Here is a 27,051-nt window from a genome sequence, read left to right on the forward strand (position 1 = left end):
TGATTTTGGTTATCGCTTATATGATTATGAAAATCACAAAATCATTAGGAGCAGAGATGTAATATTCAATGAAAAGGTCTTGTATAAGAATCAGTTGCAGGAAAAGAAGCAAGAAAAAGAAAACAAGGAATACGCAGTTCTTGACAAAAACACTGAAAAAGTAAAGGTGCCTGAAAATAATAATAATCGAAAACCACAACAACAACAACCACCACAACAGCAACAAGCATCCCAAACACCTGAAAGTGGTGTTAGAAGATCTACCAGGATAAGTAGACCCCCTGAACGATACTCTCCTTCATTATATTATTTATTGTTGACTGATTCTGGTGAACCCGAATGTTATGAAGAAGCAGTGCAGGTAGAAACCAGGAAGAAGTGGGAGCAAGCCATGAAGGAAGAGATGGACTCCTTAGCACATAACCAGACTTGGGACTTAGTCAGGTTGCCTGCAGGTAAAACAACATTGCAGAATAAATGGGTTTATAGGCTGAAGGAAGAAGATGGAGGAAAACAGAGGTACAAAGCTAGACTTGTGGTAAAGGGGTTTGCACAGAAGAAAGGTATTGATTTTGATGAAATATTTTCTCCTGTTGTTAAAATGACTTCAATCAGAACTATTTTAAGTCTAGTAGCAGCTGAAGATTTGCATCTTGAGCAGTTAGATGTAAAGACAACCTTTCTCCATGGGGATTTGGAGGAAGAGATATATATGCAGTAGCCACAAGGATATGAGGTGAAAGGGAAGGAGAAACTAGTGTGCAGGTTGAAGAAGAGCCTATATGGCTTAAAACAGGCTCCAAGGCAGTGGTATCTAAAATTTGACAAGTCTATGTCTGAACAAGGTTATACTAGATGTCACTTTGATCATTGTGTTTATCTGAAAAAGCAAAATGATGGCAGCTATATTATATTGTTATTGTATGTGGATGACATGCTTGTTGCAGGATCTAACATGCAGGAAATAAATGTACTCAAAAGAAAATTAGCAAATTCATTTGCAATGAAGGATTTGGGAGCTGCAAAACAAATCCTTGGTATGAGAATCACTAGAGACGGGAAAAATCGCAAATTAACATTGTCTCAGAATGAGTACATACAAAAGGTGTTAAAAAGATTTAATATGCACAATGCAAAACCAGTTAGTACACCTTTTGCTAGCCATTTCAAACTTAGTAAGGAAATGTGCCCAAAGACCCAAGAAGACATGGATTATATGTCTAAAGTTCCATATGCATCAGCGGTTGGAAGCTTAATGTATGCAATGGTCTGCACAAGGCCTGATATTGCACATGCAGTGGGAGTTGTAAGCAGGTACATGAACAATCCAGGAAAGGAACATTGGATGGCAGTGAAATGGATTCTCAGATATTTGAAAGGCACCACAAATCAAGCATTATGCTTTGGTGGTTCAAACATATCCCTACTAGGATATGTTGATGCAGATATGGCAGGTGACAAAGATAACAGGAGAAGCACTACAGGATATGTATTTACTGTTGGAGGAACAACTGTCAGTTGGGTTTCAAAAATCCAAAGTGTTGTTGCACTTTCAACAACAGAAGCAGAGTATGTTGCTGCTACAGAGGCTAGTAAAGAAATGATTTGGTTACAAAGGTTTATGGGTGAGTTGGGTAAGGAGCATGATATGGGCACGTTATACAGTGATAGCCAAAGTGCCATTCATCTTGCAAAGAACTCAGCATTTCATTCCAGGACTAAACACATACAGCTCAAGTATCATTTCATACGATCAGTGTTGGAAGATGGAGAGTTGAAGCTGGAAAAGATACACACTAGCCAGAATCCTGCAGATATGCTAACAAAAGTTGTAACTAGGGAGAAACTGAGAACATGCTCAGTTTCAATTGGTCTTCAAGGATGACGATGAAGATGAGAAACAGCCAGGTCCAAAGAGGAGTCATTGTCCAGCAAATGAAGCAGCGGTGGAGTTGCTACAATCATTCTCCAAGTGGGAGATTGTTGTGTGTGGAGCATGATTGTTCAGAGGTCTTTGTTTCAACCGGATGTATACCCCAGGAAGTTTTGTACACCCCTCCACGCGGGGGTCCGGGGGCCAGCGGTCCCCCGGCGGGGAAATAAATCTGGGCCATTCATTAGGCGGATGATCTGACGGTAGAACTTATGTTTAGTTTAGGGTTTTTTGCCCTAGAAGGCAACCCCTCTATTTGTATGAGGGTATTGTATTTGAGGCTGTGATATAGATGTGTATTATGTGAGCGAGAAACAGAGAGGTGAGACTGTGAGAGAAAACAGATGATATTACAGCGGATTTGCTGTAGGTTGTGTCTCTTCATTTTGCTGGATAATAGAAAGGAAGGACTGGCTGTTCGGGGTGGACGTAGCCCAAACTGGGTGAACCACGTATATCTGTGTCTCTCTTGTTTTGTGTGTTTTCTGTGTTTATATTTCTGCAATATTTTATGTGTTCCATTGCTCTGTAATATATAATTTTCTAACAACTGGTATCAGAGCCATGCCCCGAAGTTAGCCAAGTGGATGAATCCTTGGAATGCCGAACGAAGGTGGTGGGCCCCGGTAATATCACGATGGGATCCGTGGATGAGCTCAGTTAGACAGGCAGTGTGCTCCAGATTCTTCATGGACGTGTCCTAGTTCCAACACGGTGAAGAGGAGTTGACATGGGACAGAGCAAGCTCTCGAGGCAGGTGGTGCTTCCATGTAAGGCGTGTGCTTCCAACGCATTGGAGCGGAGAATCCTGGTTGGTAGAGAGTGGACGGATGGATAATCGTTTGAGGGGAAGCTCGATGGTCCTTTGTTCGAGGGGAGGATTGTTGGGTATACGACCAAAGTCCCATATTGACTAGAAGTGGGGAGGATCATGGGTATATACGGATGGACAAATATCTCCATTGGTATGAGGCCTTTTGGGGTAAAGCCCAAAAACAAATCCATGAGGGCTTAGGCCCAAAGTGGACAATATCATACCATTGTGGAGATATGTGGTGTCTAGAGTCCTTATGTGGTGTCCAAAGATATGTAGTCTCCAATACTCTTGCTCCTTTCTTAGGTTTGTGTGAAGTGTCTGCTTCCTTATGAAAATTCGATTCCTGTACTAGCTTTGATTCCATTCTCCCTTGGATTGCAACAAATTTTTCTTCCATATCTTTGATGTTTTCCTGTCTTTCAGATTTATGATCCTTTAACCACTTTTTATTGTCGTCTTTCAGTCTACGGATCTTGGACTCCCAGATGGTTATTGGGCTTCCATCAATCCAAAACGACCAGGAAAGGGAGACCACCTCTAAGAAATTGGGGACATCCAGCCATTGGGGAGAGTAGCGAAAGGGGATAGGGCCCAGATCCAGGGGATGAGAGATAACCACGTTGATCGGTCGGTGGTCCGAACCAGCCCACATGAGGATGGAAGATTTGAGGCTGTAACTCAGGATTAGGAGATTGTCAGCAACAGGGAAACAGTACAGTAGGGCCGCAATATGGTTTGCACCCACTCTTTTGTTAGTCCAGGTATACAAGAATTTTTTAGGTTTGACATCGAAGATGTTTAGGGTTAAGATGAGGTCCTCCATATATTCCTGTTGGACATTAGGAATGATGGAGCCCCCTCTTTTTTCATGATATCCCATTGTTGTGTTGAAATATCCAGAGGCATCGAGATGCTCCTCTTGAACTGATTGTTTCTAGATTTCCAGTATTCCAAAAGTTGTTTTTAATAGAGTTGATAGACTCCTCGTCCAACTTGGTTTCCTATAGGAGAGTAACTTATGGTCTTTCTTTATTGACGAGGGATTTCACTTCCGTCATTCTTTTTACTGATCCCAGACCCCTACAATTCCAAGATATGGTATTCATTAATCACCTTTTTGAGTTCCTCACCCCCTTGCCAGGGCCCGTATTATTTCCTTTTTTCCTCCACCTCCTTTATTCCCTACACTTGCTAGCTGATGAGGAATAGTGTGTTGGACTCCCAATTCTTTGTCTTTTTCAGTTTTCTCCCTTTTAACTTCCTTATTTCTTTTTCTTCCTGCTTTCTTCTCTTTTCTGACAGGCTGCTTCGGTCTTGCACCCTCTGGTCTATCATCAACAAAGGTCAGCTACGTGGAAGGCCCCAGGCCTTCTGTAGATGTCATGAAACCATCAAAGTCTTCTTCCTCCTTCGATGATTCATATGAACTGCTGTCAGTGTCAGGGCTAGAGCTAGACTCCTTATGACCTTTTGGCCCCCCCGAGGGAGCAGAATGAGTGTCTGGGGCCTCCTGAGAGGATGAGGGGGGGGGGGTGTACTGGACCTTATACAATAATATCATAGTCCAAGCACCTAAAATGATTCTCCGATTCCAAATCAAGATCGCCCCCAACAGGCGTGGGGTGGGGGGGGGGCAGATTCAATCTCCTTTGTTACTGGAATAGAGCCAGGGGTGCTGGCTTGAGGTGAAAATTTTGAAGACTTGTGCCGCTTGACCTGCTGCCATTGATATTTGGGGTCCCCAGATTGTTTCTCCACGGAGTCCACTCCTTTAGGGCAACCTTTTGCAAAGTGTCCATATTCATGGCACAACTTACACTTGAAGGGCAGTTGGTCATAATTGACTTCTTGCCATGCGTGCAACTATCCATACAAAGATTGACAGTTGCCGAGAGATCCTTCTCTAAATTCACCTCCACACAAATCCTCACACATGAGAAGAGGTCATCTTTTGGTTCATAACAATTGATATACCTCCCCAAGGAGTTCCCAATGAATCTGAAAGTGGCATCATTCCAACGATGAAGGGGGGGTAAGGTAACTTCACCCAGACCAGAACCTATGAAGGAACATCACAATTCGGATTGAAGCTGGGGCTCCAGCTGTCTAGATCGAGCCCCTGTGCCCCCATAAAATATGGACCACTCCTAAACATTAAATCACGGTCCAATCTATTCTCAAAATAAAAGTTATAGAAAATTTGCCACAGAAGGAGGAGATGACTACACCTTTTATAAGAGGATTACAGTTCTTCTCAACCGAGGCCTTTACTGTCCGAGGGGACGCCCAAAGGCCCATGAAATGGCCAATAAGGCCCTTGTCCATAAGCTGCAGAGTACGAGAGCGGGCCTGCGGGGCACATATTTCTATCTTGGGGATCTTAACAACTTTCTTCATGAACTTGGAATCCCCTTGCTTACAGAACTTCGGAGCAGAGGCCACCAGAATATTGAAAGCAACAATCTCCGCTTGTAGCGGCGCTTCTTGGGATGGTTCAGACATCGAACACCCAACCCCAAAACCAATAAGGCGGGTGGCGAAAGAGACACAAACGACTAAAAACCTAATCGACGAGGGCCAACCAACAAAAGTAGGAAAGGGGGGTCAAGCCCAAGCAGAGCGAGGACCGATAGTGGGGACCTAGCAGATGGATACAATGCCAGACTGACGCACGAAACAAGGGCGCTAAAGATGCAAAGCACATGAAGAAGTCTGAGGATTTAGATGAAAGAAACCTAGACAACTGCAGATACGACCAACAGGGATCAACCAACACATGCAGGAAGGGTCAAGCCCAATAGAGGGGGCAAGGACCCGCCGCGGGGACCCAACGACCAGTTACAACACCAGAACTTCACTCCATAGGTCAAGGCGCCATAGTTGCAGAGCAACTTCTTTTTTGAAAATATTCTTCTATTAATTGTTTCTGAAAGTTTTTATGTGTTCCCGCCCTACACATGGATTTCTACTTAAAAATATATTAATAATAAAAAACCAGATTAATTTGTGTGATAAAGTGTCTTGATGTACATGTGATATAAAATATTTTAATGTAAATTAAGTATATATTATATATCATCATGACAAAATTAAGTTTTTATAGTTAAAACCTTTATTTGTTCCTATATATACTCCATTTAGCATTCAAAAACATAATTTGAACAATGAAAAATAACACATTGTATTTTACACTCTAAATAAGTTTGCACTTAAAGAAATGTGATCCCTCTCTGCTCATGTTAGATCCCTACTTAAGATAGATCTATGCTGATAATAATATCCCACTAGTAGGTAAATCATTCTTCCATCCAATATTAGAACTGACCCTAACTTAGCTTTTGAAGAAAAATCAAATATAAAAATAAAATATTTATTATAATTTTAATAAGGTAAAATATAAATAATTAAAATATATCAATATTTTAAAAATATATAACTTAAATATAAATTTCAAATATCTTTATAAACTTTATTGAGAAGTGTTTTCGGTGAAAATCACATCATAATTCATTTGTCGACGCATTTCAAACCAACAAGTGTGGTTCATCGTTAGGACAAGTTGAAGAACCAAATCGGATCATGGCTGCATGTTAAATAGAGAGAACATATCATTCAACCACTACATTTGACCAAAAAAACAACGACATTGGACTAGGCAACTAGACTGGACCAAGAGATAGGAAAAAGAAACTTTTATTAGTTAGTTAGTTTTTGTTATATTTATTTCCATCTATAATTAAATTAAATGGGAAAATTTTATTAATTAATTAGTTTTTGTTATATTTATTTCCATCTATAATTAAATTAAATGTTAATTACAGATAAATGCTCATATTTAATTAAATTAATCTAAACTAAAAACTAATTAATAGACATTTTATTATTTTAAAACCACATAAACTATATAAAAAACATATACCCTGTAGCCTCTCCCCTTGGGGACTACCCACATCAATTCACCTATAGATCATGATACAAACTACATGAAACATAGGCTGACCCCCTTCACTCCCCACCCTCCTCCCCCACGCGAAATAAAAAATAATAATTAAAAATGTTTTTTAATCTCTTAGGGTTTTAGGGTTAGGGTTTTGTACAAGTCTGGGTAAGGGCCACTAGAAGTTTTCTTTTCTGTTGGTGCCAGAGGAGAGCGGAAGGAAGGTAAGGGAGAGCGTTTGCAGGCGTCCGGAAGAGGAGGAGCGAAGATTTACAAGGTGTGTATGATGATTGCTGATACTCTTATTCTTGCATATCTATAGAAAACCCTTGAAGGGTTTCTGATTGCATAACCGGGGAATCCCAATTCCCTGTTCTAAACCGTTTTTTTCCTTTAATTGTTTTGCATCTCCGTTTCTGGTAAAATAGATGTCGATGATCAAATAATAATCTGCACTGACAAAAAAAGCTCATGTCGTATTCCATAGTGCGATTCACGAGGGATGTCACTTGTTAGTGTTGCGTGTGCAAGAGGGCCTATCGTTTCCTAAAATGCTTTATGATATCAGATGTAGTTCAATGTTAGAGCGCAGCTTCTCGGATAGCTTGTTTGGCGTTCAACATTTGTTCAGTTTATATAGCAATAGGAATCCCAATTCCCTGTTCTGTTTTTTTTTAATCTCCGTTTCTGGTAAAATAGATGTCGATGATCAGATAAGAATCTGCACTGACAAAAAGAGAAGCTCATGTCGTATTCCATAGTGCGATTCACGAGGGATGCCACTTGTTAGTGTTGCGTGTGCTAGCTGGTCTATCGTTTCTTAAAACACTTTATGATATCAGATGTAGTTCAATGTTAGAGAGCTGCCTCTCAGCTAGCTTGTTTAATGTTCAACATTTGTTCAGTTTATATAGCAATATGATTGAGTTGGCTCGGAGGTTTGAGCCATAATGTTCCAGTTTTCAGGTTCAGTTTCTAGGCTCTCCAGTTTTCAATATTCCTAGGTGCTGTTGGACTCTCGATGTCTACCATGCAATTTTTTACCCAAGCCCTCCTTACATGGTAAACTTGGTGTAGCAATATATATATTTAGTTCACTTGCTCATCATGAAGGGGCAATCAGATGGCTGGTAGAGCAGCTCATTGACTATGGCCTGTGGGCATCTGCTAAGTTATGGGTTTGATTCGTTGCCCATCTATTTTGCGATATCCCCAGGCACTCTTCGTTGCCCATGAGTATATTATGTAAAGCTATAACTGAAGCCATGCTGAAATGCTGCAAATTTTGCAAATTAATAAGTTCTTTCTATAAGTTGCGATCTATGTCTTACCAGCCTTGAAATTAAAATCAGAATTGAAACTTTGCTCCCTTCCTAGGAAAGATGCCCACTTTTATCAAAGTGGATAACTATGTTGGGTAATGATGCTGAGTTTTGGTTAATACCCAAATGGGCAGGTATGTTGCATTATGTCTCAATTAAATGTCTAGTGATTATGGTTCTTTTCGTGCTTTCTAGACAGAATATAACTTTTGTAGAACTGAGTGGCCTGCTGCTTCATAATTAGGAATATTTTTGAGAGATATCTGTGTATAATAGTTAGGGGACTTCCCTTAATATGTTTAAAATTCCCAAGGCTTATTTATTAATATTTGAGAGTATACGTAGATTTGGTCAATCTTCCGCAAGATTATAAAACCATTGAGCAAGCTACCTTATGCAAGTAACTACCTTAGACATTGATGTTGATAGTTGATACATGCGAAATGCTATTTTATTTCAACAGAAGTTGAACGCCCACGCATGCAGACGCGCTTGCGCACACATACACACACATATATATAGAGAGAGAGCGTGCTTAATCTTACAATAAAATAAGAATGATATGTGTGTGGTGTGTGTGTGAGTTTCATTCAACAAAGCCAAGAACCTGTGGTGAATTTCAGCTTCCATTACATAGAATTGGGCAACCCAAGTGAATTTCGAATTGTAACGTGACATGTTTAGGGTGAAATTCTGTTATTGTCATATATATATATATTTATTTATTTTTTAAGGTTGCTTGATGAACACAATATATTTATCTTTGAGATAAACCATGTAAATTGTTATATCAATAAAAATTCACTTCAACATCTTATTGGTTATAATTTGCCTCAAGTTTTTTAAGAGATGTTTGAGTATAATAATTAGGGGACTTTCCATAACATGCCTTAAAATTCCTAAGGCTTATTTATTAATATTTTAGAGTACATATATTATGTAAATCTTCCGCAAGATTATAAAACCATTGAGCAAGCTACCTTATGCAAGTAACTACCTTAGACACCGATTTTGATACATGGGAAATGCTATTTTATTTCAAAAGAAGTTGCATGCCCATGCGCTCGCGCGCGCGCACACACACACACATATATATATAGAGAGAGAGAGAGCTTAATCTTACCATAAAATAAGAATGATATGTGTGTGTTTGTGTGTGAGTTTCATTCAACAAAGCCAAGAACCTGTGGTGAATTTCAGCATCCATTACATGGAATTGGGTAACCTAGGTGAATTTCAAATTGTAATGTGACATGTTGAGGGTGAAATTCTGTCATATATATATATATATAGGTTGGGTGATGAACACTATATTTATCTTTGAGATAAACCATGTAAATTGTTATATCAATCAAAATTCACCTCAACATCTTATTGGTTATCATTTAGCATATGGATGAATTTTTGCCCTTTTTTTAAATGAGCAGGAATTCCATTAGGGGTTTTGTAATTTCACCGCTGGTACTTACCCTGTTTCTTGCCAAATTTAGGGACCTTTTGAGATATTTTAGGGCTTTCCTAACCATCATTGCATTATCTTTTACTGATATTCTAAAACTGAAAAAAATTGTGGTTACTTATCAATTTGCATAATGGTTTGGCACATATTATTATATCTAGGTTTTACACAATTCATTTCTAATGTTGTTTTTATTTAGAAATGTACTTGTTATGATAGATTCTACGTAGTGTGGCCAAAGGCTTGGAAAGACTAAAACATAATGAAATCTATTAAAAGAGCAAGGTTAAGTGGATGGAATCAATAGAATTTTCCTTCCATCTACAAAAGGATATTGTGATGTTAATGAAGGAACCATTTCCAAAACTAAGTTTGGTCTTGAATAAATATTGATTATTGACAAGTTGCAAAGTCATACTAAAAACGGTTATCTCGCCTCAAGATACAAGTGTTGTAAAGGGACTAGAATTTCATGCTACTGCAAAGAGGCTGCAACATTCTTCCACTAGAAGCACTGTAAGTAAAAGTGATCATATAAATAATGTGAGAATAAAGAGGGATATGCCAAGACAAATGGATGAAAGTAAGACACCCCATTTAGTCTTGGAGATTAGAGAGTAATTCCCTCTGGGCGTTACTCCACAGATGACATTAGGAAGATTGATGCTTATGATATTCTTACAACATTCAAGGCTACAATGATTAGTCTGTGAAAATGACAAACAATAATACCTAGTAGATCTCAACTTGGAGTGAATCACCAACCGATGAAGAGGGTAGATATGGAAGAGACCAACATAAATTATATGGTATTGGAAGTGAAAAATGTCATGATGCTTCAGATTGGGATGGAGTGATGGAATCTTGGAAAAGCAGATGCAATAAAACAAAACAATTGAAGAATAGTGAAAGTTGACATTTATGCATCATTAATGTGTTTTTTGAATATATATATATATATATATCTCTCTCTCTCTATATATATATATATATATATTGTTGGCTTGACCTACGGGGATTTTAACCTCAAATCTCATTGTTTACATAATGCTTCATATCACGACGATTGCGAGTTTTATATTCCTTCTCTTTATTTAATAAATATATACATATTATTGCTTCCCATGACCTACAATACCTCGGTTCATTTTACTTGATGTTTGCATCTTGCTTTATTTAGGAGCCACCATTTGGGTTTCAACCATTTATTAATGCATGTACTCAACAATCCTATTTAATTACTTTTATGGTCATTTGTTGGAATTTAATAAATTTTCTATTTTTTTTGAAAAGAAATCGTAATTTTATTCAATTTGAAACAAGGAAAAAATTACATTTTGTAGATCTTGTTAAGCATCCAGTTATATCAACCTTTCAGAATGAGCAATAAAAATAAAATTGTATTAAATTACATAAGTTTTGCGGGGGTCAAGTGTGATAAAATTCACTTAACTTCTCCTTTTTGGCTTTATTTTTCTAAACCGTTTGACAAACCCCATAATTGGCCTCAACAGTCACCATTGCCAATTCATTACCAGCTACCTGTAAAGGGACTTCATTGTCCGAGTATGAGCTCTCAGATACATGGGTTCTCTTTATATGCCCCATGCCCTTTTCATTCGGTATTTCCTCTTTCTACTGCTATGATGCTTTTGACATCTACTAATTCAGTGCCCTTCAGTATATTTGTCGTGGTTCCTGACCAATCCACTGTTGAAGAATCTAGGGCAATTAGATATAGTAGGATTCTTCTAGACTTGATAACAATTTGTGAAGCTCTTTTACAATTTATCTTGTTAGCTTAATCTTCTTTTCTTCTTATTAATGCATGTGTGTTTACTTCATCAAACTGCTACCAAAAACATAAGAAAAAGAACACAAGATGTTGGCTCTCTGCCAGGGCAAAACCTCTCTCTCTTAGAGAGGAAAACCCTTTTGTAAATTTCTCTTATTGAAGCTTCTTATTGATCAATGCCAAACCCTAGACCCTTGACAAAAATATCCTCCAAGCACAAGTCAAGTCCTTCCTCCTTCCTGCACTTCGTTCCTCGACACTTTGTCCTCCTTTCAGCACTTCGTTCTTCTTACAATTGTTGATAGTCCTTGTTGCACTTGCTCTAGAAGAGACACTTATCCTTGATCTTTAGTGAGACCCTTTACTTGTGATGATCCCTTCCTTCCTCTTGACCAACTGAGCTCCTTCTTCAAGGTGTAGTTGCAGACTTGATATGACTGTCCTGTAGCCCTAAATTCTCGCACGTGTGGGAGGTTTCCTTGAGTATTTGGTTCCTTTCTTCTTCGATTGAGAGAGTCTCTTCTTCGTTCTAGTGGGAGGCCTTATAGGCCTAAGTTTCAAGCCCAAAAAATGATAAGTATGAGACGTTGCTGCTGTTATGACCACAGAAATGCCTCCTTTTCTCGCACATGTGACTGTGTTTTACTCTAGAGACAATCCTCCAACCTTTGGTAATGACTTCTCCTTCGCTACACTAGAGGCTCCTTATACGTGTCGTTTTTCCCCCTTTTTCTCGGTCTTCCTTGCTCGCTGATTTCAGTGGTAGTTTGCTTGTTGTTTGAGGGAGTGGACAACCTCTATATATAGAGGACTGTCCCTCGTTTAGGCCAACTTGAGGCTGACATGATGACTGTAGGCTGACTTGAGTTTCCTTCATCGTTTTTGCTCCTTTTAGTGATGTTGTTGCATGGAGAGGACTTGTCTTTGCTTGGAGGGATATTCTTTGACTCTTATACAAATATATACATGGTGTAACATGCCCTTAAGAGTCTTCAACATTTTCTTTTTGATTCTTTGACTCACTTATAACACTTTGACATGTGCTAGACCTATTTCAATGAGCAAGAAATTCATTGGTAAATATAACAAAAATAATATTTCTTTTTCTTGAATAAATACAAATATCAAAAGTACATTTATGAAGGCCGAACCTAGTTACACTTTCTTCAACATCCACAACATTTCCCTTTGCTTGGTTAGGTTGCTGTACCTGTGCATCCATATTTGAATTGTTCTCCTCGGTCTCTTCTTCTTCATAATGGTAAGGGTCAGATACCTGCCATCCCTTTGGCTTATGGGCCCACCTCATTCTTTTTTGGTATCTATTGTGCCTATGTGCATGTGTTCAACAAGTGTCTCGTTTGAAAACAAATTCGACATCTAAATGTTGTGTTCTCATAATTTAAAACTTGAGTCCACTGAAAGTTTTTATGTTTTAGTTGGATACGATCAGGTAGACCTTTACTGAGGTTGATCTCTACACAAATTCTGGCAAAAGTGAAGATACCTTTTTTTGTATTGTCAATGTCCATCTTTTTGAGTTTACCAAGAGTATTTCTGATATCCTTGAGGACCTGATGGTGCCAAAAAGGAAGAGGGAGATTTGGCAATCTCACCCAAACCAACATTGTTGTGACCGCCATGCTTGCGGCATCAAAATATAGGAACGATGGGGTTATGAAGAGCCCAACTCTACCCCAAATCCATGGCCCATAACTTGGGACTTTCTCCAAATCTTTTTGTGTATCAAATTGAACTATGAAGAAACCTTTAGAACATGGGTACACATCGCAATTGGGGGTCCAAGAAGAAAAAGCCCACTAGTGTAAGTCTTCGGATCTCGGAAATCACATATTAGTGCCTTGGATTGAAGATCAACAAAAAGCAAGTTGACCTTTGTATGTTTAACTTCCATGGCTGGCACTTGTTTTGTTTGTTTGACAATGTAGGGTCTTGGCATATTTTGGAACTGGTTGAAAGGAATAACAACCTTCCCTTTCACCGTGTCCTTGAAAGAGATAGATCCATTAGGGTTTTTGAAGCACGAAGCTCCACCCCTCAACCTCAAATTTAATATGATCATTGCAATATCGTAATCTTTCAGTTGAAAGGAATCCTGTGGAAATTTCCCCTCATATAGCAAACTTTGAAAAAGTGAAGGTATACCAACCATGTTTTGAATGCTTTGCTTCATGTTTTCTACTAGATCTGAGCCCCAGATCTGGAAGATGGATGTCTTCTTGTTGAAATCTGGAATTTCTCAGCATCTGCCTGTCTTTTGGCCAGACCTGGGAGTAAGAGAGAGAAGGGCTCCTTTGGATCTGAATTTTTACTTTGATTTGCTATGATCTGGGAACTAAAGAATGAAAATAGATCTAAAACCCACCTTCATATAGAAAAAGAAAGCGACACATGCCCAATGCTCCAAGGGGGCCGCCTTGTCCAAAGAAAAACCAAATCCCATAACATTATATAAGTGGGAGAGCCTTGATTTGGTGGATGAGGGGATTAGTAAGCCAGATCTGAAATAATCTAGCTGCACTAGCCTTGATAAACAAAACAACCACCCAAGATCCACCAATGGTGTGTGCGATCTTTTTGAGAAATCACCCACTTGACCTCGAAAGATGCTTTCAACTTGCAGTGAAGATGGTTCATAATCACCCATCGATCGTTGCCGAAATAGATCCAAAGGACTGCTCTGTCTCCATGTCTGAATAGATGCAAGGGGCTTCACATGCAATCCAACGCAAGCTCGTGAACTATCTTACAGACTCTGGATCAATGATGGTGCCCTGAAAGGAACCAGAGTGATCCAAAACCCTAGCACAATTCACACTCTCCATCGTTTTTTGAAACTGTTCATAAATTATCTTATCTTACCTAACAGTTCCATTTAATTACTTTTATGGTCATTTGTTGGACTCTAATAATTATCTTATCTTACCTAACAGTCTTATTTAATTACTTTTAGGGTCATTTGTTGAACTTTAATATATAATTCTCATCTTACATAATAAACACCCATTCCCTTGTTCTGGAAACTCTTGCAACATAGCTTTAAAGGTTGTTAGTTATTGTGTCAATACAGAATATTCCTCCAGCAATGTAAATTCATGTGTCATCATATACATCTGACTCACTTTTTCATGCTGGAGATCTTTTTTCATGCAGTGCTAGACAAAAGGTACTATTTTTGTCACAATTATTGGTTAATGGAGCAGGTGCTAATGATAATTTGTTGTGACAGTGTTTTTAATGGCATACTGATTGTTTCAAGTTCTTTTTCATAAAGTTGAGATAATTTTATTAGTGTTCGACAAATGACAACAAATGTAGTTCGGAGGGACTGAAGAGTACAACCAATATGCACATGATGTGGGAGTGCAAGCACAACTCCAAGAAAATACTGAAAAATAATATAAAGAAAGAAACCTAGATAACATCACAGAACATATGTAGAAAACCGTGACAAAGGTATGGTGATGCAAAATACTAAATGAGTTTGTCCAAGACTAGAAAGTTGGACAACCCAAGAACCTTTCAAGAGAGAGAGAGAGAGAGAGAGAGAGAGAGATCAGATGATGAGGTTGATGATGTCAAGGTCTCCTGAGTCTGATGGTGGAGGGGGTGAGAGGGGCGAACAGGGCACTGGCTTGCTGTCTGAGTCCTTTGGAACTATGGGTGGTCCAGCTGTATGATTGTACGAGTGAGGGAGACTCCTAGCATCAAAGGTCGAAAGAAAGAAACTCTGAATGACTCTTTCGTTTCCTCATCTAGAACTGGGGGGTACTCTAATGAGCAGTAGGCAGTCTACTCTGGATCCGTATGGAGCTGACCTCTCTAATGCTCTGAGAATGTGTAGGTAAATACTAAATATAGTTGTTAATGATTTATCATTATAGAAACTCTCTTGAATGGTCATATCAATACAGTTGCAGTTTGCAATATTTTATTGTCTGAGATTTACTATGGAATGGGCTCATGATTAGATGCCCTACTAGTGTTGACATATTTGAACATGTGAAAAATCATTGTCAGAACCATTTGATGCTCATTTAGTGAGAAATTTAGTTTTTTAATTCAATGCAAACAGTATTTTAATTTAATTTGTTTAGTGCTTCAGGTAAGTGATGGTGAAGCACAACAATGTTGTGCCTAATGGGCATTTTAAGAAACACTGGCAAAATTATGTAAAAACATGGTTCAATCAGCCTGCCCGCAAGAAAAGGAGACGGATCGGTAATGCCATAAAACATGCTTGTTTTACTTTTTTTCTTTGTTGAAGATGAACTTTGTGTGTCCAACATGCTCATTTTCTTGTTAATAATGCCTTCTTACACGAGTGTTTGACCATGTTTATGCAGCTCGTCAGAAAAAGGCTGTTAAGATCTTTCCCCGCCCTACAGCTGGCCCTCTTCGACCAATTGTACATGGCCAAACCCAAAAATACAACATGAAAATTCGTGCGGGGAGAGGATTTTCACTTGAAGAGCTGAAGGTGAGATTATACTTTCCATATGCAATTGTAGTGTAAGGAGTAAACAGCTTTTGCTTGATTTTTACATATACTTTGTTGATCTTTCTGGATGAAGTTGCACTTGTTATGTTTGGTCAGACAATATCATCTCTCCTATCATTGCCATTAATTTTATGGCTCTATCTTTTTGCAGCCTTTTTGTCTCTTATTCATCATTCTTTTGTTTGTAGCCTTCTATTATCTTATTCATCACTCGAGCGTTTGTTATTTTAAAATTGTATATTTACTTATTGCCATTAATTTTATGGCTCTATCTTTTTGCAGCCCTCTGGTCTCTTATTCATGACTCTTTCGTCTGTAGCCTTCTGGTCTCCTATTCATCACTCTTTTGTTTGTAGCCTTCTATTCTCTTATTCATCACTCGAGCGTTTGTTAATTTTAAATTGTATATTTCCTTATTGCCATTAATTTTATGGCTCTATCTTTTTGCAGGCCTCTGGTCTCTTATTCATGACTCTTTTGTCTGTAGCCTTCTGGTCTCGTATTCATCACTCGAGTGTTTGTTATTTTTAAATTGTATATTTACTTGATTTTCAGCATATTGAGCGGAAGAGGTTAGACAAACATTGATCAGCATTAAATTTTGCTTCGAGTAAGAAGCTTGCTCGAAAAAATTTGAATAAATTCAAGGTATCATACAAATATATTTTCCCAAAATTTCGAAAAGGATGCATACTTCACTGTTCCGTGCATGTTTCAGTTTCATTGTTCTTTTTCAAAGGTTTTCTTTGTACATGCATATTTATCATTATCTGTTATCAAAGAAGCATTTTTGAAGGTATGAAGTCTCGTTGACCTTTTCACTTGTCTGCTTCATTTTTGTATCTAATTATGCTGTCAGAAGCTTTGCATAGAAGCCTGACGGTAATTTTCTTCTGCTTAGTTAATTTGTTATTGCAAATGGCTTAGAATTGGTCAAGATCTGCTTAGGAGGGCCATGGAAGGCTTTTCAATTTATTTATCGTGTTCTCACAAGTTATTTACAGTACACACTAGCATCTACTTGCATGGAAGTTTAACTTTAGTTCAATTGCACTAAAGGCTAAAGCTACTTAAATAAGAACTATATAATTGTGATGTCAAATATATTTAATTCTTAAAACCTGTTGTAAGCAGAAGTGGGAAATTTTTGCTGGGAAGAGCTTAATTCAACAGAAATTTGGTATAATTTTTGAGGAGTGTGATTTTATGTGATGTATGTGAGTTACCTCGACATAGAGTTATTCCCAAGAAGCTTAGTCCTTTAGTGGCTAAAGAGATATATATCCATAGGTATATTTTTCATTTGACTAACATTATTCATAGTAATGGTAAAACTATTTTATTCCATGTTAACACACTGTATTTGTTCTACAGGCTGCAGGCATTCCTAAGAAATATGCACCTACAATAGGTATTGCAGTAGATCATCGCCGGAGAAATCGCTCCCTGGAGGGTCTTCAAACTAATGTTCAGCGGCTGAAAACATACAAAGCGAAGTTGGTTGTTTTCCCAAGGAGTGCTCGCAAGCTTAAGGTGAGATTCTTTCTTTGAATTTTATTTAGTAGTTTAAATTCTGAAACACTAATCTTTTATGATGGTCTTAATCTTTAGGTTTGATGGAATAATTATTGCATATCATTTTGCAGGCGGGTGATTCTAGTCCTGAGGAGTTGGCTACAGCTACTCAAGTTCAAGGAGTGTATTTGCCGATCAGCCAAGAAAAGCCATCGGTTGAAATTATCAAGGTTACAGATGAAATGAAAAACTTTAAAGCATATGCTAAATTGCGTGTCGAAAGAATGAACAAGCGATTGGTAGGAGTTCGGATGAAGAAGGCTGCAGAGGCAGAAAAAGATGAGAAAAAGTAGATGTCCGTTGTGGAAGCAGTGTCAGAGATATATTTATGAAGTTTTGAATGTCCTTTTTTCGCGTTTTTCATCTTCAGATGAGAAATGCAGTTTGTGCTGCATAGAAAGCCAGCGAACAAGAACCTTAAGGACTTTCGTTAGCAGTCGTAGGATGCATTACTTAAGATGAATGTTTTGATGGTATTGATGTTTTTTATACTTGGGGCGCTTTTAATTTTTCCCTGCTTTAAAAATATTTTTTATCATTATTTTCAGCTTACACAACATGATTAAATGAAGGTAAAAGAGGCCTGTTATTTTTGTTTTTTTGTTGCCTTCATCAGTCTTTCAGGTTTTGTATTTCTGTTTGTCTTTTACTTGTATTAAAAGTTAAAACTAAGATGGGTCTGTCTTTTTCTTCCCTGCGTATCTTTCTCTCCCTGCCATATATATGTTTTTTTCACCAAAATGTATTGTTCACAAGGAAACATTCCTTGCAGAAACATGTATTCAGGTAAACTAATAAAAATGTATTGTTCACAAGGAAATATTCCTTGCAGAAACATGTATTCAGGTAAACCCAATTAATTGTTTCCATCAATTCAGGCACCATACAAGGTTGCATATTAGAGTGAGTGAAAGCTCTAGTGAGTTAAACAAATTGATGTACACAAAATGAATACAAGTCTAAAACAGAGGCAGACTATCTTGTTTCTAGAGCATGCAATAACCTAAGATGACCAATGATTAAAAATGACAAGCTGGACCAACCTGAATTGTTCAATCAATTGAATGTAAATTTTCAAATAGTGGTCAGTGTCGATGTTTACAGGCACATAGATGCAACTGTAATATTTTCCACCTCTTGTTGACTGTGTAATGTAATTTAGTTTTCTTGTTAAGTGAATATTGGGGGACTTCATGTCATTGCAGTTTTCTTGTGTTGCATATTCTCTCATCTATCTGAGTGCACACCTTCCGTAATTTGTTTGGCTAGTAGCGTGTGGTGTGCTTTGGTCCCCAGCAACTGGTTTGAGTGAGAATCAGGTGCTATCTATACAATGGAAATAGATCTCCAAATTTGCTTGTGGGAACTTTCCCTAACAGTTTTTGAATTGCCTATGATGCTTTAGTGCCTATCTATTTGAATGCAAGGTTTGCAAATAGAATGTTAAATCTGTCAGATATCTAATTAGTTGTGTAGGATTAAGTGTCATGCCTGCTTTTTTTGCCTCTCCTGAATTGTTCAATCATTTGAATGTAAATTTTCAGATAGTGGTCAGTGTTGATGTTTACAGGCACGTAGATGCCACTATAATATTTTCCACCTCTTGTTAAGTGAATATTGGGGGACTTCATGTCATTGCAGTTTTCTTGTGTTGCATATTCTCTCATCTATCTGAGTGCAGACCTTATGTAATTTGTTTGGCTAGTAGCGTGTGGTGTGCTTTGGTCCCCAGCAACTGGTTTGATTGAGAATCAGGTGCTATCTATACAATGGAAATAGATCTCCAAATTTGCTTGTGGGAACTTTCCCTAACAGTTTTTGTATTGCCTGTGATGCTTTAGTGCCTTTCTATTTGAATGCAAGGTTTGCAAATAGAATGTTAAATCTGTCATATCTCTAATTAGTTGTGGGATTAAGTGTCATGCCTGCTTTTTTTGCCTCTGCCTGAAGATGACTTCCACCCCTCCCCCCGCCGCCCTCCCCCACAGGTTATTTGTGAGTTCAATATGATGATGGCGCCTTTCTAATCTTATTTTTTTTATACTAGAAAGCTCAATATGATTACTAATTAGACGATGGTCCCTTACTTCCTTTGGTTCTGTGTGGAATAAGCGTTAATGAAATATTCTTGTTTTGTTTTCTAACACTGTTACGTAATCTAAGCATATAGAGCAAGCATGGTCCTTGGTATCCTTAGGCAAACCCTCTTGCTATATTTAGTGACTTGGCAAAATTAATGGATCCATATTTTTTCCGTCCCCTCGTCTGTAGCTGGAGGGGGACTTTTATGTGCTAGAGCCATCAGCCATCTTATTGCGCTGGCCTGGAGTCATCCCGTGCACTCAGGCAGCTACCATTCAGTGTCCAAATTTTGGAATCATTTGCACTCTCATTTGGTAGTATCCTTCTGCAATTGTTATCTGCTTTATACATTGGAGTGCAGTGCTATGCATTACCTAATAATAGTAAAGCATTGATTTTGCAAAATAGTTAGTCATTGTGTGCAAGTTTTGGACCTTAAGTCTTGGTGTTGGTGTCTCCCCTTCATCGGATGGCATTCTTAGTCCAGATTTTGCTTTAGTTATTTTCACTACATTTGTTGGTATCCTGCTTTTTCTCTGCTGGATAAATTGGAGTGCAGTGTTTTGCATTAGTTCAGAGGTAAACCCTTGTTCAGGCAGTTTTTCAAGAACGATTCTGCAAGTTCTGTTATGCAGCTAAGATACATAATTAGATTAGATAAATAACAGTGGGGGAGTCAAAATTTGTTTTCCTTGTTAGCCTCACAACCCCTGGCATATTTAAAACACTATTTTGCTCACGATATACACCATATGGCTTGTTTTCTTTTGTTATGTTGATTTTTTTTTTTGCACTAAGCATAATATTTAATTAAATATACTAGATTTCACGATACTGTTTTTACTTTGAATTTATAAATCAAGTCGTTGAATTCAGAGGAGCCTTTCATAATAAACCCGTCATTATTCGGGATTGGTTTTCTTCAATTTCCCACCTAGGATTAATTCCTTTGACTCACTCGTAAGGTTTCCAAATTTTGAGGATCTGCAACCAAAGATTTATAGGCTGAAACATTATACAAGTTCTAGGCATATGATTTCGAAATTGAGTATGTGAAGGGCAAGAACAATGTATTAGCGGAGGCCCTTTCTAGAATCCCCATCCACACTCTCTCTTATGGAGATTTCTGGTGACTAGAAATCTCTTTTGTTGGTGTAGTATTCCAAAAACAAATATGCTTGTGAGATCCTTGATGGGATAATCTAGGATGATAGGGACTCATGACAATATCTATTACAAAGATTGGATTTACTTGGCACTGTAGTCTCAACTCAAGGAAAAGATTATGCATGCAACACATAGCTCACCACTCCTAGGGCACATTGGGTACCTGAAGACCTATAGACAAATCAAAGAGAGGTTCACATGGAAGGGCCTTAAGACAAATGTGTCGAGATTTGTTATAGAATGTCGCATCTCTGAACAAAACAAAGTAGAGCACACTCACATCGCAGGGTTGCTATAACCGCTTCCCATCTTGGAGCAAAAATGGGGAAACGTTTGTGGATTTCATCATAGGATTGCCCTAGGTGCGGGGGAAGATTGTCTTTATGTAGTGGTGGACATGCACATGAAGTTTGCACACTTCTTTGTTGTTCCTTCCAAATATTAAGCATCACAAGTGGTAGAGTTGTTCTTCAGAGAGGTATTATGATTGCATGGGTTGTCGAAAACCATTATTTGTGACATAGATAGCAAGTTCATGGGAGGAATCTGGTAGGAGTTGTTCAAATTGGTTGGGACGAAGCTAACGTCTAGTACTAGCTACTAACCACAAACTGATGGGCAAACTAAGATAATCATCGAATGGCTGGAGGGCTATTTCAGAAACTATGTATCTAGCCATCAAAAAACATGGGTAAAGTGGTTACACTTGGGAGAGCACTATTATAACATCACTTACAACATGTCAATTGGAAGGACATCCTTCAAAGCCTTGTATAGATATGAAGCTCCAACATTCGTGGATTGGGTATTTGGGTATGACCGAGCTCCTTTGGCAAAGGGTTGAGTTCAAAAGAATCAGGATATACGATGGGTCCTCAAAGACAATTTGTAGATGGGGCAAAAACCAATAGAGAATCTATGCAGTTAGGCACAAGATAGTGTGTAACTTTGAGGTTAGGGATTGGAGGTATCATCGTCTACAACCTCACAGGGAGTCATCGCTCAAGAAGGGGTAGAGAAGCTTAAGCCCAGATTTTATGGACCCTACTAGACTGTGAGGCGTGTAGGGGAGGTGGCTTATGAGCTAGAGGTCTCAGAGTGGTGTAAGATTCACAATGTTTTCTCTGTCTCTTGCCTCAAAAGGGCCTTGGGTGAACATGTAGTTTGCTTCGAGAGAGCTTCCACCACTAGATGATGAAGGGGAATTGATTCTAGTTCCAAAGGAAATTCTAGAAGTGAGGGAGCGAAAGTTGAGGAACAAGACTATAAAGGAGTACTTGCTGAAATGGAAATATTTCCTAGTTGAAGATGCCATGTGGTAGGGGGAATAGGTGCTCCAACATTGAGGACTAAAGTTGCTTGAGGACATAATTTTTGGGAGGGAAGGACTCTAATGTCGCCATCCACTTAGGAATGACTTCATTTACTGGTGCCACAAATTCGCCTAGACGGTAGTTTTCTCGTTGGAATTTAGTAATTTTTTTTCTTCAAAAAATCAGAATGTTGGAGTGTTTGAATTGTTTTTTTTATGGTGGAAATGGATTCAGCACCATCAAGAACCCTTTGGCCACCAAAAATCTTGAAGTTTGACAGTTGTAACCGATATAAAATCTTGAAGTTTGATGGTTGTAATGCATATTTTAAAAAAATTATGCTTGATTATGTCATAATTATGCTGGAATTTCCATTATTTTCAGGGCTAATTTGTGAGTTTTTTATTGGCAAAGGGTTGAGTTCAAAAGACTCAGGGTATATGACGGGTCCTCAAAGACAATTTGTAGATGGTGCAAAAACCAGTAGAGAATCTATGCAGTTAGGCACAAGATAGTGTTTAACTTTGAGGTTAGGGATTGGAGGTATCATCGTCTACAACCTCACAGGGAGTCATCGCTCAAGAAGGGGTAGAGAAGCTTAAGCCTAGATTTTATGGACCTTACTAGACTGTGAGGTGTGTAGGGGATGTGGCTTATGAGTTAGAGGTCTCAGAGTGGTGTAAGATTCACAATGTTTTCTATGTCTCTTGCCTCAAAAGGTCCTTGGGTGAACATGTAGTTTGCTTCGAGAGAGCTTCCACCACTAGATGATGAAGGGGAATTGATTCTAGTTCCAAAGGAAATTCTAGAAGTGAGGGAGCGAAAGTTGAGGAACAAGACTATAAAGGAGTACTTGATGAAAGGGAAATATTTCCTAGTTGAAGTTGCCATGTGGTAGGGGGAATAGGTGCTCCAACATTGAGGACTAAAGTTGCTTGAGGACATAATTTTTGGGAGTGAAGGACTCTAATGTCGCCATCCACTTAGGAATGACGTCGTTTACTGGTGCCACAAATTCGCCTGGACGGTAGTTTTCTCGTTGGAATTCGGTAATTTTTTTTCTTCAAAAAATCAGAATGTTGGAGTGTTTGAATTGTTTTTTTTATGGTGGAAATGGATTCAACACCATCAAGAACCCTTTGGCCACCTAAAATCTTGAAGTTTGACAGTTGTAACCGATATAAAATCTTGAAGTTTGATGGTTGTAATGCATATTTAAAAAAATTATGCTTGATTATGTCATAATCTTGCTGGAATTTCCATTATTTTCAGGGCTAATTTGTGAGTTTTTTATTTGCAAAGGGTTGAGTTCAAAAGAATCAGGATATACGACGAGTACTCAAAGACAATTTGTAGATGGTGCAAAAACCAATAGAGAATCTGTGCAGTTAGGCACAAGATAGTGCGTAACTTTGAGGTTAGGGATTGGAGGTATCATCGTCTACAACCTCACAGGGAATCATCGCTCAAGAAGGGGTAGAGAAGCTTAAGCCCAGATTTTATGGACCCTACTAGACTGTGAGGCGTGTAGGGGAGGTGGCTTATGAGCTAGAGGTCTCAGAGTGGTGTAAGATTCACAATGTTTTCTATGTCTCTTGCCTCAAAAGGGCCTTGGGTGAACATGTAGTTTGCTTCGAGAGAGATTCCACCACTAGATGATGAAGGGGAATTGATTCTAGTTCCAAAGGAAATTCTAGAAGTGAGGGAGCGAAAGTTGAGGAACAAGACTATAAAGGAGTACTTGATGAAATGGAAATATTTCCTAGTTGAAGATGCCATGTGGTAGGGGGAATAGGTGCTCCAACATTGAGGACTAAAGTTGCTTGAGGACATAATTTTTGGGAGGGAAGGACTCTAATGTCGCCATCCACTTAGGAATGACTTCATCTACTGGTGCCACAAATTCGCATGGATGGTAGTTTTCTCGTTGGAATTTAGTAATTTTTTTTCTTCAAAAAATCAGAATGTTGGAGTGTTTGTATTTTTGTTTTACGGTGGAAAAGGATTCAGCACCATCAAGAACCCTTTGGCCACCTAAAATCTTGAAGTTTGACAGTTGTAACTGATATAAAATCTTGAAGTTTGATGGTTGTAATGCATATTTAAAAAAATTATGCTTGATTATGTCATAATCTTGCTAGAATTTCCATTATTTTCAGGGCTAATTTGTGAGTTTTTTATTGGCAAAGAGTTGAGTTCAAAAGAATCAAGGTATATGACGGGTCCTCAAAGACAATTTGTAGATGGTGCAAAAACCAGTAGAGAATCTATGCAGTTAGGCACAAGATAGTGCGTAACTTTGAGGTTAGGGATTGGAGGTATCATCGTCTACAACCTCACAGGGAGTCATCGCTCAAGAAGGGGTAGAGAAGCTTAAGCCCAGATTTTATGGACCCTACTAGACTGTGAGGCGTGTAGGGGAGGTGGCTTATGAGCTAGAGGTCTCAGAGTGGTGTAAGATTCACAATGTTTTCTATGTCTCTTGCCTCAAAATGGCCTTGGGTGAACATGTAGTTTGCTTCGAGAGAGCTTCCACCACTAGATGATGAAGGGGAATTGATTCTAGTTCAAAAGGAAATTCTAGAAGTGAGGGAGCGAAAGTTGAGGAACAAGACTATAAAGGAGTACTTGATGAAATGGAAATATTTCCTAGTTGAAGATGCCACGTGGAAGGGGGAATAGGTGCTCCAACATTGAGGACTAAAGTTGCTTGAGGACATAATTTTTGGGAGGGAAGGACTCTAATGTCGCCATCCACTTAGGAATGACTTCATTTACTGGTGCCACAAATTCGCCTGGATGGCAGTTTTCTCGTTGGAATTTAGTAATTTTTTTTCTTCAAAAAATCAGAATGTTGGAGTGTTTGAATTGTTTTTTTTTTATGGTGGAAATGGATTCAACACCATCAAGAACCCTTTGGCCACCTAAAATCTTGAAGTTTGACAGTTGTAACCGATATAAAATCTTGAAGTTTGATGGTTGTAATGCATATTTAAAAAAATGATGCTTGATTATGTCATAATCTTGCTGGAATTTCCATTATTTTCAGGGCTAATTTGTGAGTTTTTTATTTGCAAAGGGTTGAGTTCAAAAGAATCAGGGTATACGACGGGTCCTCAAAGACAATTTGTAGATGGTGCAAAAACCAGTAGAGAATCTATGCAGTTAGGCACAAGATAGTGCGTAACTTTGAGGTTAGGGATTGGAGGTATCATCGTCTACAACCTCACAGGGAGTCATCGCTCAAGAAGGGGTAGAGAAGCTTAAGCCCAGATTTTATGGACCTTACTAGACTGTGAGGCGTGTAGGGGATGTGGCTTATGAGCTAGAGGTCTCAGAGTGGTGTAAGATTCACAATGTTTTCTATGTCTCTTGCCTCAAAAGGGCCTTGGGTGAACATGTAGTCTGCTTCGAGAGAGCTTCCACCACTAGATGATGAAGGGGAATTGATTCTAGTTCCAAAGGAAATTCTAGAATTGAGGGAGCGAAAGTTGAGGAACAAGACTATAAAGGAGTACTTGATGAAATGGAAATATTTCCTAGTTGAAGATGCCATGTGGTAGGGGGAATAGGTGCTCCAACATTGAGGACTAAAGTTGCTTGAGGACATAATTTTTGGGAGTGAAGGACTCTAATGTCGCCATACACTTAGGAATGACGTCGTTTACTGGTGCCACAAATTCGCCTGGACGGTAGTTTTCTCGTTGGAATTCGGTAATTTTTTTTCTTCAAAAAATCAGAATGTAGGAGTGTTTGAATTGTTTGTTTTATGGTGGAAATGGATTCAGCACCATCAAGAACCCTTTGGCCACCTAAAATCTTGAAGTTTGACAGTTGTAACCGATATAAAATCTTGAAGTTTGATGGTTGTAATGCATATTTAAAAAAAATTATGCTTGATTGTCATAATCTTGCTGGGATTTCCATTATTTTCAGGGCTAATTTGTGAGTTTTTTATTTGCAAAGGGTTGAGTTCAAAAGAATAAGGATATACGACGAGTCCTCAAAGACAATTTGTAGATGGTGCAAAAACCAATAGAGAATCTATGCAGTTAGGCACAAGATAGTGCGTAACTTTGAGGTTAGGGATTGGAGGTATCATTGTCTACAACCTCACAGGGAGTCATCGCTCAAGAAGGGGTAGAGAAGCTTAAGCCCAGATTTTATGGACCCTACTAGACTGTGAGGCGTGTAGGGGAGGTGGCTTATGAGCTAGAGGTCTCAGAGTGGTGTAAGATTCACAATGTTTTCTATGTCTCTTGCCTCAAAAGGGCCTTGGGTGAACATGTAGTTTGCTTCGAGAGAGCTTCCACCACTAGATGATGAAGGGGAATTGATTCTAGTTCCAAAGGAAATTCTAGAAGTGAGGGAGCGAAAGTTGAGGAACAAGACTATAAAGGAGTACTTGATGAGATGGAAATATTTCCTAGTTGAAGATGCCATGTGGTAGGGGGAATAGGTGCTCCAACATTGAGGACTAAAGTTGCTTGAGGACATCATTTTTGGGAGGGAAGGACTCTAATGTCGCCATCCACTTAGGAATGACATCGTTTACTGGTGCCACAAATTCGCCTGGACGGTAGTTTTCTCGTTGGAATTCGGTAATTTTTTTTCTTCAAAAAATCAGAATGTTGGAGTGTTTGAATTGTTTTTTTTAATGGTGGAAATGGATTCAGCACCATCAAGAACCCTTTGGCCACCTAAAATCTTGAAGTTTGACAGTTGTAATCGATATAAAATATTGAAGTTTGATGGTTGTAATGCATATTTAAAAAAAATAATGCTTGATTATGTCATAATCTTGCTGGAATTTCCATTATTTTCAGGGCTAATTTGTGAGTTTTTTATTGGCAAAGGGTTGAGTTCAAAAGAATCAGGATATACGACGGGTCCTCAAAGACAATTTGTAGATGTGCAAAAAACAATAGAGAATCTATGCAGTTAGGCACAAGATAGTGCGTAACTTTGAGGTTAGGGATTGGAGGTATCATAGTCTACAACCTCACAGGGAGTCATCGCTCAAGAAGGGGTAGAGAAGCTTAAGCCCAGATTTTATGGACCCTACTACACTGTGAGGCGTGTAGGGGAGGTGGCATATGAGCCAGAGGTCTAAGAGTGGTGTAAGATTC

The 27,051-nt window shown here is 38.5% G+C and overlaps 1 protein-coding gene across 1 annotated transcript; it reads left to right on the top strand.

Annotated features, from left to right (window-relative positions):
* The first annotated feature begins 6,807 nt into the window (after nt 1-6,807).
* Nucleotides 6,808-17,953, top strand: LOC149254393 (large ribosomal subunit protein eL13z-like). Its single transcript, XM_089460145.1, has 5 exons — nt 6,808-6,964; nt 15,390-15,505; nt 15,631-15,764; nt 17,160-17,318; nt 17,432-17,953. Exons 2-5 carry the CDS (start codon nt 15,397-15,399, stop codon nt 17,651-17,653), a joined length of 624 nt encoding a protein of 207 aa, XP_089316271.1. The 5' UTR covers nt 6,808-6,964; nt 15,390-15,396; the 3' UTR covers nt 17,654-17,953.
* Nucleotides 17,954-27,051: the final 9,098 nt, after the last annotated feature.

This window comes from Pinus tabuliformis, chromosome 7 (assembly GCF_031772625.1).
Source record: "Pinus tabuliformis cultivar Carrire ecotype Pingquan chromosome 7, CPIR1, whole genome shotgun sequence".
In the NCBI taxonomy this organism is placed as follows: domain Eukaryota; kingdom Viridiplantae; phylum Streptophyta; class Pinopsida; order Pinales; family Pinaceae; genus Pinus; species Pinus tabuliformis.

Bases quoted from the DNA above. Each gene is read 5' to 3' on its own strand.
- LOC149254393 (XM_089460145.1), top strand. From the start codon at position 15,397: ATGGTGAAGCACAACAATGTTGTGCCTAATGGGCATTTTAAGAAACAC. The intron at 15,506-15,630 runs GTAATGCCATAA...ATGTTTATGCAG, and splicing joins CAAGAAAAGGAGACGGATCG to CTCGTCAGAAAAAGGCTGTT. The intron at 15,765-17,159 runs GTGAGATTATAC...TTTGTTCTACAG, and splicing joins TTTCACTTGAAGAGCTGAAG to GCTGCAGGCATTCCTAAGAA.